This window comes from Physeter macrocephalus, chromosome 8, assembly GCF_002837175.3.
Source record: "Physeter macrocephalus isolate SW-GA chromosome 8, ASM283717v5, whole genome shotgun sequence".
Taxonomy (NCBI): Eukaryota; Metazoa; Chordata; class Mammalia; order Artiodactyla; family Physeteridae; genus Physeter; species Physeter macrocephalus.
Window position 1 is genome coordinate 131,161,407 of NC_041221.1, and position 15,460 is coordinate 131,176,866.

Below are 15,460 nucleotides of genomic sequence, written 5' to 3' on the forward strand. Positions count from 1 at the left end.
AAGAATACCCTTGTTTCCAAGCATCTCTGTTGCACAGGCATCCAGCGCCAATTCCTGTCCAAGCCTCTCCCCAGGGCCCATTGCAGGAGATCCAGCACATTTGGAAGCAGCGCGCCACCTGCCAGAGCTGTAGGTCCTAGATGTCCATCAGTTATAGTGCCCAAGGTCACCCCAGGCTTACAGGTCACTTTGTCGATAGTCCTAAAGGAGGAATAGCTTGCTCATTAGTGCCTGCAGGAGGCTCTAAGGTAGCCATCTTGCACCCTGGAATACTTCCTGGCAATGGGAGGCTGGTCAAGGTCAGGACACCATTAATGAAGCCTTGACTGCAGTGAGGCATCTCAGAGCCAGCTGGCCTTGCTGCTTCTGGCTCCACATTGAGCCTGAATCCTATCTCCATATTTGACCCTATGCAAACCTGATGTATGCCCCTTCTACATCTGTGGTAGCCTCAGGTCAGGGACCTCTTGTAACACATCCCTGTAACCTGAAGCCAGCCCAGACCAACCATAGGAATTGTATACAGAACAGGTGTTCACCTGTGCACAGATCACACCAACATCCCACAGGCCCAGAGCCCAAGCCCTGGCCTCAGGCACCATCTACTTCTCTCACTCAAGCCAAAGCCCTCACTCAGTGGATTTCACTAACTGTTTAGCTACCACCAGGTAATGAATTATCCCGACATTTATTCCCTAAGGAGACAAGCTGGACCAGGTATCCTCATGCCAGATGTGTTGAGAAGAAAACGTGCTCTACCTGTCAGAGGAGGGAGCTCCTCCCAGAGGCCATGCTGCTCAGAAACTTCTCTCTTCCCACACTGGTTCCCAGTCGCAGTCTGACTCATGCCCAAGTCTCAGCAGGCCAAATGCCAAGTAGGGCTTTACCATGCCCTTCCTGGAGCTCAACCTCCATGGGAAGGGTCTGGAATAGACTTAGAATCTCAGACCGGGCCAGCTGGAGAAGTCCAAACAGGCTCCAGGCCACCTAGGAGTCAGCACTGGAGTTAGACCAGAGAGCAGGCTTCTTGTCCCTGCCTGCCAGGACCACAGTCTAACCATTGTTGGGCTTGGGGAGCACGTCCCTCCACCCCACTGATGCTTCTGTTCTTGGAGAATTCTAAGCACCTGTGGGGCAACCAGCACTGCCCAGGTGCAAAGGGCTTCTTGAGACTCCCCAGCAACCACAGGGTCACCTTTTCCTCTCCACCTCCACAGCCCTACCCCAGCCCCTTACCCCTGCTCATCCTCACTCTTTATGCTCCAACATAGGCAACTGGTCATCACCAGACACTTCATTTTTTTCTATGAAATTACATATATCTGTGTGTCTGTGTTCAGATTAAAATGTAGACTTTTGTAGGTATTTTTTAAAGTAATTGGGATCATACTGTACATATTACCCTGAAACTTTCTTTTCACTTAACACTTTTATTAGGGCTCTTCCTACATCAGACACACAATGCTTCTTAGTTTGATGCCTTCTTCTTTTTGCTCTTGGTTTATGTAGTGAGTTCTCTAGTGACAAATATTCAAGCTATTTCAAGTTTTCACTGTTATAAACAATACTGTAATGATGCTCTTAAACAGATCCTCTTGTGCCCACATCAGGGGATCTCTCTGGGGGAGATTCCTGGAAGTAGACTGTACATTCTCATATCCTCCTTCCAACTTGGGACAACCATAGCGTCTCACCTTTCACCCTCAAGAAGCATACTAGTATATTTTCCTGTACAAAGGGTGGTTCCCTTTTCAGGAAGAATCTTGGGGCCAGCTATGAGCATCATGGTGTATACCGTACTGCACGGCTATAGACCAAGCAGACACTACCCATCTCTCTGGAACATCCTCCATCCTCTCATCATCTGAATTGCCATCTATATGTAGGTCCATCCCCAGGCTCTTTTAAAGAAACTCTCTTGACCATTATACCTCACAGGCTCCAAGACAGTTCTACCTTGACCATCCCATCTATGCTTAAGGACTTGTCTTCCTAAATGGGCCTAGATCCCTAGAAGACAGGATCTTGACCTGGAACTCACTGCCCTAAGACAGAGCCTTGTTTGTATAGGTGCTTGTAAAATGCTTGCTATTTCTAATAAAATCAAGTTACCTCCAGTATGGCTATGAACTCATCAGTAAATGCATGGGAAGGGTCTTTGTAAAGCTGCCACATTGGAGGGGGGTGCTTTGATTTATGAGAAACCCTGGGAAAAGTAGAAAGGGTTTTTCTTACACTGTTCAACTTGATTTGGAGCCAGTGCCTTTGCTTCTCAGCAGTTCTTGGATTGGGCCAGACCCCTCAGCTCCGAGTGGGGTGTCTCACACTTTGACTCTGGTCAAGCTGGCCCCTGACTTGGCTGGAGTAACTGCCTGCTGCCAGTTTCTGGGGAGGTGTTTGGAGGCCCCAGGGATCTTCTTTGCCTTCTGCCATCTGTGGCCACTGGGCTGGGGCTGAGAGTCTGAGAACGGACAGGTGGCCTGGCTGGCACATCATCTAGACATCTCCTGGGGCTGGTCAATACCATCTCTAAACCAGCTGGCAAAGGCTCCAGAGGGGTTCCTCTCCCCAGCATGCATTTGTAGCACCACAGAAAAAGCCAAGGCTGGATCTTGCCAGGTCAGTGTCTTCAGCCACAGGCACAGCCCTGGGCAGCTTTTCTTTCTGTTCCAAACCCCAAGTGCAGCCCCTGTTTAGAGCCTAGGAGGCAGAAGCTGCTGAATTTGTCCTCTCTTGAATGCCAAACTATGTGCTTTGCACAGGGCTTGACACAGAATAGGCAGCCAGGAAATATTTACTGAATGGCCAACAAAATGAACGTTCACCCTCCCTTAGGGGAGGCCACCTAATGCCACTGACTATATGTGGGAGGGTAAGGATTGGATTCCAGAAACAGAGGAGACAGAAGAAAATGTGAGTGAACCTCACTTATATCTATGCAATCTTCCCAGATTTCACTTCTTCCCTTCAGGTTTCCCAGGACTTCTCCAGGAACTCTAATGTTAGGTTAAGTATTGTGATCCACTTTTCCTAACCCTCTAAACCTGTGCTACTTCAAGTGTGATCCATGGACCAGCAGCATCAGCAGCATCTGGGAACTTGTTAGGGATGCAGAATCGCAGGCCCCACCCCAGACCTAAAGAATCAGAATCTGCATTTGAACAATATCCCAGGTGATTTATGTGCATGTTATGGTTGGACAAGTACTGTCTTAAGCAGCTATAGTGAGTGAACATAGGACTTCTCACCTGGCACAGAGGTTGGCTGCTAGAGAGCATGGCTAACTGCATCTGGGCTTCTGCCTACCTTAATGACTCAGACAAATTATTTTTTTTATTTTATTTTTTTGTGGTATGCGGGCCTCCCTCCGTTGTGGCCTCTCCCGTTGCGGAGCACAGGCTCCGGACGCGCAGGCTCAGCGGCCATGGCTCACGGGCCCAGCCGCTCCGCGGCATGTGGGATCCTCCCGGACCGGGGCGCGAACCCGGTTCCCCTGCATCGGCAGGCGGACGCGCAACCACTGCGCCACCAGGGAAGCCCCCAGACAAATTATTGAGTCAGATATTTTCTGTCTCTCCAGTCCTTGAATACTGTCTAGAACATAGTAGGCACTCAATAAATATTTGATAAATAAAGGTTGAATAATTATCATGCTATTTTCTCAATTTAGGGTGCTTACAGTATGCTGGACCTCTGCTTCTGGACATAAATTGCAGGTTATTAGAAAGATTTTTTTTGTCTCCAATAAGGACCCCAGGAAGAATGGCTATTAGCAAATGAGCAATTAGTGAAGTGCCAGGCCAATTCTTGGTACCATGTGGGTAAGTTCTAAGTGTTTCAAAAAGTGTGGTTCAAGGTCAACAGCATCAAGCATGACTAGGTGCTTGTTAAAAATGCAGATGCTCAGGCCCTGCCCCAGACCTGCCCATTGAGGCCCTTTAGGGATGAGGACCCAAAATCTACATTTTTTACAAGCATCCCAGGCACACTAACGTTTGGAAATTATTGCATCCTTAATTTACAGAGGAGGAAATTAAGGAAACTGATTTGTGCAAAGTCACAGAGCTGGTGAATAGTGGAGACAGGACCAAACCCACAACTGCCTGAATCTGGAGTACAGTTTTAACCATATTGTCTGTTATACTGGAAAAACTGATGCCCAGGCTGACTGTGTGTATTTTTAGCCACATATATCACTTTGTGTGTATTTCATGTGTCCACAAAGTTTGCTGGATTGGGAACTCTTAGGAAATCTTGGAAGGCAGTGAATGTGTTTTATTTCTCTCAGTATCTGTAGCATCCATGACCATGCCTGGCAACTGGAATGTCCTCAACAAAAGTAGTTTCAATTGCATTTCTACACATATATAGTCATCCATTTCTACAATCATGTATATACAGATTACCTCTCATTTTCAGGTGGTATCTTGGAATAAGCTGTAACAACTATAAATATTCCCACTGTCTTCACTCATTCAAACTTGTGCTCTTCCCACTCTGTTGACATGGCTCTTGTCAAGATCACCAGTGGCCTCCATCTGGCTGAACCTAATGATCAGTTGTCAGTCCTTATCTTACCTGACGCCTTTGCAGCTTTGGTCATAGGGCTTTCCTCCTTCCTGAAACTCTCTTCACTTGGCTCCAGGATATTCCTTCTATTTCTCTGAATGCTGTTGCTTCTTTTTTCACTTTTTTTTTAATGTGGGAAAATATACATAACATAAATTTTACTATCTTAACCTTTTCTAAGTGTACAGTTCAGTGATATTAAGTACATTCACATTGTTGTGCAACCATCACCACCATCCATCTCCAGGGCTCTTTGATTTTGTAAAATTGAAACTCTATATCCGTTAAACAATAACTCCCCATTTTCCCCTTTCCCCAGCCCCTGGCAACCACCATTCTACTTTCTGTCTCTATGAATTTCACTACTCTAGATATCTCGTACAAGTGGAATCATACAACATTTGTCTTTTTGTGACTGGCTTATTTCACTCAGCGTAAGGACCTCAAGGTCCACCCACATTGTAACCTATTGCAGAATTTCCTTCTTTTTTATTTTATTTTTTATTATTTTTTAAAATTTTATTTATTTTTGGCTGCGTTGGGTCCTCGTTGCTGCGCGCGGGCTCTCTCTAGTTGCGGCGAGAGGGGCCTACTCTTCATTGCGGTGCGTGGGTTTCTCACTGCGGTGGCTTCTCTTGTTGCAGAGCACAGGCTCTAGGCGCGCGGGCTTCAGTAGTTGTGGCACGCGGGCTTCAGTAGTTGTGGATCGCAGGCTCCAGAGCGCAGGCTCAGCAGTTGTGGCGCACATGTCTAGTTGCTCCACCGCATGTGGGATCTTCCGGACCAGGGCTCGACCCCGTGTCCCCTGCATTGGCAGGCAGATTCCCAACCACTGCACCACCGGGGAAGCCCCGTTCCTTTTTAAATTTGAAAAATATTCCATTCTGTATATATACCACATTTTGCTTATACATTTATCCATCAGTGGACACTGGTTTTTTTCCACATTTTAGCTATTGTGAATAATGCTCTGTGAACACGCGTGTACAAATACCTGTTCAAGACCCCGCTTTCAATTCTTTTGAGTACATACCAGAAATGGAATTGCTGGATCATATGGTAATTCTATTTTTAATTTTTTGAGGAATGGCCATACTGTTTTCTACAGTGGCTGTACTATTTTACATTCCCATCAACAGTGTGCAATCATTCTAATTTCTCTACATCCTTGCCAACACTTGTTATTTTCTGTTTGTTTGTTTGTTTGTTTTATTAATAGTAGCTGTCCTAAGGGGTGTAAGGCGGTACCTCAGTGTAGCATTTCCTTAATGATTAGTGATGTTGAGCATCTTTTCTTGTGCTTTGTGGTCATTTGTATCTCTTCTTTGGAGAAACATCTGGATACTTCTTTTTTAACACCATCTTGCTGATTCTTCTTCATCTTCCAGACCTCTTAACCTTGCAGTGCCCAAAGTTGCCATCCTTGGACCTCTTCTCTTTCTACACCCACTTCCTTGGTGATCTCAAACAGCCCTATAGCTTTAAGTACCATCCACCTGCTGAAGACTCTCAAATGGTATCTTCCCCAGACCTCGTCCCTGGGCTAAGGCTGCCATTTCTAGCTGCCTACAGGATGGCTGCATTTAGATACCTAATATGCATCTCAAGCTTAACATGTCTAATGCTGAGCTCCTTATTCTTCCCCAGACCTCGTCCCTGGGCTAAGGCTGCCATTTCTAGCTGCCTACAGGATGGCTGCATTTAGATACCTAATACGCATCTCAAGCTTAACATGTCTAATGCTGAGCTCCTTATTCTTCCCCCAAACCTACTCCTTCCACAGTTTCCCCCATCTAGGTTAATGGAAGCTCCCTCTTTGCATTGGTTCAAGGCAAACACTCTTATTGTCAAATTTGACTTCTTGTTTTCTCACACCCCATCAACAAATCCTGTCAGAGCTATCTTCAAAATATATACAGAATTTGATTACTTCTACTGCTACTACTCTAGTCCAAGTTAACATCCTCTCCCACCTGTTTTATTGTTATGACCTCCTAACTGATCTTCTTGCTTCAGCCTTTCCCCTTCAGTTTGTCCTTCATCTGGCAGCAGAGTGACCTGCAAAACCCAGTGTCAGAACATGTCATTCTTCTGCTCAAAACCCTCCATATTATCCCTAGCAAAAGCCAAATTCTTAACAATGCCCTATATAATCTCTTCCTTGTACGTGTACATATTAAGCACATTCCTGCCTCAGGGTTTTTGCACTCACTGGTATCTGTGTAGACAGTGGTTCTTAACCTTTATTTCATGCTATGGACCCCTTTGGCAGCCTGTGATGCCTGTGGACTCCTGAGTATAATATCTTTAAATCCATAAAATAAGCTTCATAAATTATAAAGAAGACCAACTATACTGAAATACAACTCTCAAAATATTTTTAAAATGTGTAATATAGTAATGTATGTGTTTCTTATTAATTCATTAAATTACAAGAGCTAGCAGCATAAGTTTGAAGTAGTGATGAGTGTCATGATATTTTAAGATATTTGCAGCAACTATAATGTGATATGAAAATATCTGTGATTTCTACTGGCAACAGTGTCACAGGTGCTGCTAATATCACTGTGATTTGCTGTCTGCATTCATAATCAAAGAACACGCCAAATTTTAACTAGTGAAAATTAAAATATAGTTTTTGTTTCCTGTCTAAGGTTGAGACCCCCTGAATTCTATACTCAGACCTCTAGAGGGAGGTGTCTATGACTCCAGGTTAAGAAGCCCTAGCTTAGAATGCTCTTCCTCCATAAACTCTCACAGTTCATTCCTTCACCTCCTTTTACTCAAAAGCCACCTTCTCAGCCAGCTCTTCCCTGAGGACTCTATTTAAATTGCATCCTCACATTCCCTATCCCCCTTTCTACTTAATTTTTCTCCACAGCACTTACTCACCTTCAAATATAATATTTTTTTAACTTTTAAAAAAATTGTGGGCTTCCCTGGTGGCGCAGTGGTTGAGAGTCCGCCTGCCAATGCAGGGGACACGGGTTCATGCCCCGGTCCGGGAAGATCCCACATGCCACGGAGCGGCTAGGCCCGTGAGCCATGGCCGCTGAGCCTGTGTGTCCAGAGCCCGTGCTCCGCAACGGGAGAGGCCACAACGAGAGGCCCGCGTACCGCAAAAAAAAAAAAAAAAAATTGTGTATTTCCTTTAACTAGAAAGTGAGTTGCATGAGAATACGCATTTTTGTCTGTCATGTTTGTGCTGTGTTCCTAGCACCCAGAATGATGCCTGGAATACAGAAGGCACTCAATAAATATTTGTTGAAAAAAATGAATGATTACATCTCCAAGGACACCATGTTTCTTCTCTTTTTTTTTTTTGTAAAAAGTTAATGAATGATTTGTGCAACTTTTAAGAAGGATTAAGGAGTTATAATTAGCTTTAATGCTATCATTCTATTTACATTTCCAAGGTTAACCTTAAACAGTAGCAGAGAGCTGTGGGAAGTCAAGGATTCTGATGGAGCGCCCGATCCTAAACAAGAAGTGTCTTCCAAGGACTCTTTAGGTGATCTGGATCGTACCCAGACTCAGGGGACCACCTCAGAAACAAAGTGCTGCTCATAAAATTCTTTCTTCTTGCCAATATAGCGATCAGGCTCCCATCCCTGATCAAACCAATAATACTAATACTTTTTATTTCTGGTGTGGTAAAATGTGGTAAAGTGTGGTAAAATGGAAAGCACATAGGTCCTGGGGTCTGCTGGACTAGGTGCCAGTTCTGCCACCACTTGCTAGCTGTGTGACTGTTGGTAAGCTGCTAAACCTTTCTGAATAGGTAGCATGGTTTTTGTGAGGATGAAATGGGATGACTAACAGTCCACAGCACAGAGCAGGTGCCCTGTAAATGGTCATCCACTCCCTCTTCCTCCTCTAGGTCATTTTGTAACGGCTTGCCATGGGATCCTGATGGCTAAGAGGAGGAGCCTGTCCAGTCCTCTCCTGCATGTAAACCCTCTGCAACTAGACCCAACAAGAGCAGTCCCCTTGAACTGGGCCACTGTAAACTGGTACCTCCACTCTCACCTCATATGTGTGGCTACCATCTGGATCTTGACCATGAAGGCCACAATCATTTAGTTTTTTCTCCTGGCCTTCCCTTTTGCCCACACTGGGAGATCTTGTGTATGTCCCTCAGTTTCTCAGTGCTAAGAGCTTTCAGGGAGTGTATTCACACCCTTCTAAAATGTAGGCACCAGGAAAAAGTGCTAATGTGCACTGCACACTCTGAGCCAGGCCCTGCTGTACACTTATAGTGTGTGTGTGTGTGTATGTGTGTGTGTGTGTGTACACACACACACACACACACACAGGGCCTCAGGAAGCCTCCAACTACCCCATTCTACAAAAAAGGAAAAAGAGACCCAGAGATGAATTCACTTGCCCACATGAAGCAGCCTCTGAACTTCAGAGCCAGGATTAGAGCCCAGGTATTTAACCATTTTGTTACGTGCTCACAACCTGCAACATCTGTTTCTAGGCACTGAGTTTGAGGTTGGGAAAATCCTACCAACTGACCACTAAAAGCTAGAACCAGGTCTAACTGGGAGGTGATACCTAGCCCCTCAGTCTTGCCAGACAAGCCTCCCCAGACTTTGTGAATGAAGGCCAAGGAAATGTTGCAGCGACTCTCTTTGAGCTCGTATTTCTTTCCTGTTGCAAAAAGTGCTTATTTCAGCATCCATCATCTCCCTCTGTTGTGTAGACAATCCACCCTGTCAGAGGATTTGTGCTGTTATTATGAGTTTGTTTATTATTAGATTTATTTCTCCTATAAGCAAATGTGTTCACAACATTCCACCGGGGAATCTTCTTAGTTGTCACATAAATGTCATCTTATGTAAATTGAATATTTATCTTTCCACAGAAGGGGTGGAGGGGAAAGAAAGAATAAGCAAACTTCAGTCTTGGAGAGGGAAGGTGGTTTCTGTCTCAGTTCACAACTCACCCACGTGCCTTCAAAGCCAAAGGTGAGGTGAAGAAATTATTGGATCATCTTTGAGGGGCAGCCAAAAAGGAGGGGGAAGAAAAAGTTGGCAATGATGCTTTGAGGATATTGGGCCAGGCTCCCAGGTCCCCCCCCACAAAACCCCGCCTGAGACCAGACCACCCGCTCCCTAGCTGGGAGCATCTGAGAAGGCTGCAGCTTGCCCCCCACTTCTCCCCATCCAGAAGGCCAGCTCTGCTCCTTCCTCGAGAGAAGGTGAGCGCGGCGGGCGCAGCGGGTTGGGTGGGTGTGGCCCGCGGCTCCGGGAACGGACCCAAGGCCCCGCCACCGCCCGAGAGCCGCCCGACAGCCCGCCTGCCTGGCGAGCGCAAGCTCTTCTTCCAGAAACTGCGAGGATCCCAGCGCACTGTTTGTGCACCACAAGGTCAAGTCGGGAAGTGGAGCCGGAGGAGGAGGGGCGAGGAGGCGAAGGGTGGGGAGAGGGGCGCCCCGCTTCCTCGCCAAGTGCCAATCCTTGGAAGTTGCCCCTTGGTTTTTAACCCTTTAGGGGGACTGGGAAGGACGAACAAGGGGGAGGTGGCTACCCCGGGGCAAACTCCTACCGGGCCCAGGACATGCAGCCACCCACCCACCCATCACTGCGTTCCCTACCCCCCGGAAATGCGGGGCAGAGCTGGGCGCCAGGAGGCACTCGGGCGGGGGGAGGGGGTGACGAACCCGAGAGGGACCCTCTCTACGGACCGCCCCTCCTTCTTGAGGTCGCCCACAATTTCAAGTTTCCCCCGCCCGGCATGTTAGTTTCCATCTGCTGTGGGTGGGGGAGGAGAGCCGCGCCCCCTCCCCCAGACTCGCGCGCGCCCCTCCCCTCCGCTCCTGCCAGCACTTTCTGCTCACTTCTGGCGCTGCGAAACGCCACGCGATTTATTCGTTTCGCATTTTAAAACCAGCGATTCAGGATCAGGGCCTAGAGCGAGGGTCTTCCAGCGCTGGAACCCCGGGAGGCGGGGTGCTCAGTGCAAACCTCGTTCCCTCCGCGAGTGTCGCCTTCAGGCTGTTATTTGCAAAGAAACGTCTTTTTGACGCAGGGAGAAATGGCAAATTTTAAGTACGTCATTAATATGGCGCCAAAAGATTTTTTTAAGTATAAGCTTGCTTTTTTTTTTTTTTTCGTAAGGTTGCGGGGGGCGCCGCCCGGGTCTGGGGCGCGAAGGGGGCGGGGTGTGAGCAGAAAGTGTGAGTGAGAGAGTGGAGGGGCGGGGTATGTGTGTGAGTGTGTGAAGTGTGAGCAGACCTGATGGGACTTGCACGGGCGCAGCCGCTGCTTGGGCCCGGCCCTGGGGACAGGGCGGGCTGGGGGCGCCCCAGAGCCCGTGGGGAGTCCAGGCCCGAGGTGCAGGCAAGAGGGCGGTCCGGCAGGGTACCCTCCCCCCGGAGGCCTGCAACGCTACCTGAACCCGCAGCTGAAGCCAAACAACTGGGCGGGGGGGTGTAGGGGCGAGGGGGGGTGTCAGGAGTGGAAATCCGAGTGAATAAGAAAAAAGTGGCTACTCCCCCTCCCTCGCTCCTCCCGCCCGCCCCCACCCCACCCCCACCCCAACACATTTTTTTTTTCTAAAGAGATCACAAGGAAGTCTTGGTTTAAAAAGAAACAGAAACATACACAGGGGGGGTTGGTGAATGGTGCCGACCGCGGCCATCGCAGTTGGAGGCTATTGGGGGGGGGGTTAGAAGCGTCCATGGAGTTACTTTGCACCCACTCCTAGCGGCAAGGGCTTAGGTCTGGCGGGCTGACAGTCCCCGGCCGGGTGCGGTGCCGGGGACCCCACGGGCCCGGCCGCCTCCCTCGCCACGACCCCGGATGGATGCGCGCCCCCCGCCCGCCTGCGCCGGCCCCAGGAGCTCCGGGTTTCAGGAGCATCCTTCCCACGCCGGCCCCAGCCGCGGCGCATAGCCGGGGTTAGCGGCCCTCGGAAGGGCACCGCGGAGCAAGGTAAGATCCAGCCCCCGGCGACTGGCCCTGCGCATCTCCACGGCGTTATTTTGTGTTTTTGCAACAGATCTCCAGCGCTCCTCGCTCCCTCGCACTCTCTCTCTCTCTCTTGCTCGCTCGCTCCCTCTCTCTCCTGCTGGCTGCTTGTTCTAGGAAGCCAGCGCGCGGGGGGGGGGGGGGTGCCGAGAAGGGCACCGCGGAGCAAGGTAAGATCCAGCCCCCGGCGACTGGCCCTGCGCATCTCCACGGCGTTATTTTGTGTTTTTGCAACAGATCTCCAGCGCTCCTCGCTCCCTCGCACTCTCTCTCTCTCTCTTGCTCGCTCGCTCCCTCTCTCTCCTGCTGGCTGCTTGTTCTAGGAAGCCAGCGCGCGGGGGGGGGGGGGTGCCGATGCACAGCACAGGGGAGAGAGATTGCGCATGTTGGTCAGTCGTGTTTTAAAGAGTACATTGCGGGGAGGCTGAGAGGGGCGCATGCAACAACAACTTTTGGAAGGGTGAGCTTGGCGACCTTCTTTATTAATGACTGCGGCAAAGCGCCCCCGGGCCGGGGAGGGGGCGCGGGCGGGCGGGGGCGCGCCGGGGCTGCAACTTGCCCCGCGGGCTCTGGCAGGGCGGAGGGGCTGCGGCGGGAGACCTGTGCGGAGAGGAGGTCGCGCGGCCGGGGACGTGGGTTCGGAGGACCCGAGGCTATCTGCCCTCCTGTCTCCCCGAGTTTATTTTGTTGATACGCAGCACGTCCGGGCGCCGAACCGGGCTGAGCCGGTGCACATGACCCTGCGTTGGGCTCACGTGCAGCCGGTCCGGTCCCAGACACCTTCCGGGGGCCACCGCCTCCGCCCTGTCGCCCCCTCTCCGGGCTGGGTGCACGCGGGCTCTGCACGCGGGGGCAGCATGCTCAGCTCCCGGACGCGGAGGCTCTGCACAAATTAAGCACAGTTTTTTGGAGGGGCGGGGGATACCCTTTCCAGGTGAGTATGGAGGGTGCGCAGCCCCAGCGCGGGGGGCGCGGGCTGGGGGTCGGGGGCAGCCCCCCCTCCAGGGCTGCGCGGGAGTCCAGCGGGGGAGAAGCGCTGGGAGTGGAAATGTACCGGCGGCGGCCGGAGCGGCGGGTGCGCGCCCGCGGGGCGACGGCAGGGGGCGTGGCCCTTGTTTACCTTCTCCCAAGTCTGCCGGTTCGCGTCCCGCTCTGGGGACGGTTCTGCAGTCCCCTGCCGTCCGCCTCCACCCCTGAGCCCTGGGTAGTACCGGGAAGATGTAGGCAAGCGGCGGCCCGAGCCTGGGACTTACACACCTGACTCCCAAATGAGTGACATTGCAGCCCCCACCCCCACCAAGCACCGCTGCAGTCCCTCTCCCGGATTCCCGGCCCCGCCCCGCCCCCGGCAGAGGCATCTTCCCGGCCTCACCTCCTTCCTCCCTCTCCCCTCTCTCCCTCCCTCCTTCCCACCCACTCGCCTGCGCCTGCGGAGCCGCTCCTGCCCGCCTCCTCCCCGCCTGGGTGCAGACTTGTGGCTCCCTCCGGTCCATTCCCGCTTATCCCTGGGCCCTGAGACACCCTCTTCTTCAGGCCAAGGGATGAGAGAGGGTCAGCCTGATGACTTGTAGCTTTAATGTCAGAAAAGGGGAATGTCTGCGAGACAAGCAGGAAGCCTTCGCTATAGCTTCTAGAGGCCCAGGACACCCACCCTCCCTACACACACACCATCCCCACACACAGCTGCCACCCCCCCAAGGGGCTCGGCTGCCCTCACCCGCTACGCCTAAGCCCCTCCTCCAGCCCCGGGGGCCAAGGCCACCTCCCGGCGCCACCCCCGGCCCGAACCGCTTCTTGCCCTTCCTTCGACTGGGCCGGAGCCCCCCGCAGCCACCTCCGGCTCCTCCTCCCGGCTCCCGCGGTCAGAATCACGCCGGCGCGCCTCCAGCCTGCTGTCCCCCGGACTGCCTTTAGGGGCAGGCTGGAGGCGCGCGCCACCCCCTCCCAATCCCCTTAACCTCTGCTGCCGGCCGGGACATTTTTCCTTAGCACCTTGAACGCAGATCTCCTGCCCTGGGCTACTGGGAACGGGAAGGGCTGTTTCCCTTTTCTCGGTGCCAAGGGCAGGAAGCATCCGGCGCCTCTCGTCTCTGCAGACTCCCAAACCTTGCCCCGCGCTTAACATTCTCTCCCACTCCTTTATCCCACCCCCCCGCCGCCCCCATCTACTGCGGGATTCCAAGACACAAAGTTTCATATAGGGTCTGAGTGTGCAGGGTGTCATCAGGAGGCGTCGTGTTTGCACTCCGAGCTGAGGAGCTGAGTGGGCACGACTGACCTGCCACCTTGCCTTTGTTGCAAGGGGGAGGAGCCCTGAGCTTTGAGTCCAGACAAGCTGTGAGGAGGATGTCCCTTTAACGTTTATGTTTGCAAACTGAGTCCTGGGCCTGGGTGGTGGTAGGGCTGCCTGGCCCCTCCTGCCAGGGTGGCATTAACTCCCTTCACTGGTAAAATTCCCAGTAGGACATTTGGCAGAAGAGCTGGGCAGGGAGCTGCCAACCAGGCCTGGCCCTGTCTCCTGGGTTCCCAGGGTGCTGGCTTCTCCCCTACCCTGACTTCTTCTCCCACCTTAGGGCCCCAAGTGAAGGCACCATCCCTCCCATCCCATCTTCCTCAGGCGGGTTGGGACTCGCAAAGTGATCTAACAAGAAGAGAAGGAAAATAACAACAGAGTAACTGTAAGAGGAAGGAATGAGTAATAAAGCCGACCCATGCAGGAGGAGGGCTTTTATGTTTAAGAGATGCTATTTGCTTTTTAGGTCACAGGCTGCGAAAACAGGCTTTGATTCGAAGTGGGCGAATAATTTATTGAGAAAGTTTGCATGGTAGGGGAAAAAAGGGATGTTTGTTTGATCTGGAGGCCTCTCAGTTGTCCCAAGTGCTGTTGGCTGTTGTTTAGAGTGGAAAAGCATTTGGTTCCGCAGCAAATGCCTCACCGAGGGAAGTCCTCGCCCCAGGCAGCAAGACTTGCAGTGAATGTTGGTTTTGAAATTGTTTAGCCAAGGGTCTCCCCAGCACTTTTGGAGTTGAAGTGTTTAAGGATAGAGTTGTTTGGGCTCGAGATGCAGCAAATGTGTCCAGAACATTTCCCATCCAACGGGCTTTTCCTTTCCCTAAATTGCCTGGCTAAACAGCCAATAACACTGATCCAAGAGGCTGTCAGAAATCTCCACTTAGCTTTCGTCGACAGGTGAGGTGGGACTGCTGATCCCCAGCCCCCAAGTCCTTCCAGAATCATGAGGTTAGGCTTTTGACACTGATTTCCACATCCTTGAGGTTGGGGGCAAGGTATTCTGGTTAATCAGTGTTCCAGTTAACAGGGAGGTACTTGTCTTATACCCAAGACCCAAGTCAGAGGCTTCCAGTCCAAATTCTTAACAGCTCATCCAGCAGGCTCTTTGTGGGCCTCACAGTTTTCCCTTTAGGTTCTCCAAGGGGAGGCCAAGTCAGAGTTATGAGGAGGGGGGTACCCCTTGCTTGTCCTGTCCTCCACATAGGACCCTCACTATGTGTTTCAAAGATGAGGAACCCAGGAAGATTCTCAGAAAACCCATAGGAATCTGGAATACCCCAGCCATACCTGGGAGTTGTAGGTCTGTACACTGTACACTGTACCCCCTGGTGGGGGGCAAGGTGCACTATTTGGAGCCAGACAGTCTAGGTTTGAATGCTAGCTTTGCAGTCACCAGCTGTGGCAATTGCTCTGTGCCTCAGTTTCTTCATCTGCAGTTGGGGTTAATAACAGTACCTACCTCATGGTGGGTGTGTGGATTAAGCGATATATTGCATAAAGAAGACTAAGTACAAAGCCAGACATGTGGTAAGCACTTGATTAGTATTAGCCATTCTTACTATTATTATTAATGACCTGGATAGGACCCAAATGCAGCTGACCTTTGATCTCTCCCCTTTAG

The 15,460-nt window shown here is 51.0% G+C and overlaps 2 protein-coding genes across 15 annotated transcripts in view; one reads left to right on the forward strand and one right to left on the reverse strand.

Moving 5' to 3' along the window:
- The window catches only part of JADE2 (jade family PHD finger 2), a 122,089-nt gene that overhangs the window by 63,027 nt on the left and 43,602 nt on the right, over positions 1–15,460 (forward strand). For 2 of the 10 annotated variants that reach the window (XM_028493242.2, XM_028493243.2), the window contains exon 1: positions 14,700–15,366. The exons of 3 other annotated variants lie outside the window; for them this stretch is intronic. The gene's annotated coding sequence lies outside the window, so the exon portion shown is untranslated. Of the gene's footprint in view, positions 1–9,853; positions 9,945–10,559; positions 10,626–11,250; positions 11,511–11,957; positions 12,007–12,401; positions 12,481–14,699; positions 15,367–15,460 lie in introns of those variants that run through there. 5 more of the 10 variants (XM_007107065.3, XM_028493247.2, XM_028493244.2 and 2 more) reach the window with 5 other exon arrangements.
- LOC114486765 (alpha-2A adrenergic receptor-like) lies at positions 12,200–13,753 on the reverse strand. 5 transcript variants are annotated; one of them, XM_028493252.2, is made up of 4 exons: positions 13,345–13,753; positions 12,968–13,142; positions 12,667–12,746; positions 12,298–12,429 (listed from the first exon to the last, which is right to left on the reverse strand). In XM_028493252.2, exons 1-4 carry the CDS (start codon positions 13,741–13,743, stop codon positions 12,298–12,300), a joined length of 786 nt encoding a protein of 261 aa, XP_028349053.1. In that variant the 5' UTR covers positions 13,744–13,753. The 5 variants fall into 5 exon arrangements, 4 of the variants coding, with proteins under 4 accessions (XP_028349052.1, XP_028349053.1, XP_028349051.1 ...); XM_028493251.2 differs by lacking the exon at positions 12,667–12,746 and having other exon boundaries at positions 12,200–12,429; XM_028493250.2 differs by lacking the exon at positions 12,298–12,429 and having other exon boundaries at positions 12,439–12,746; positions 13,381–13,753.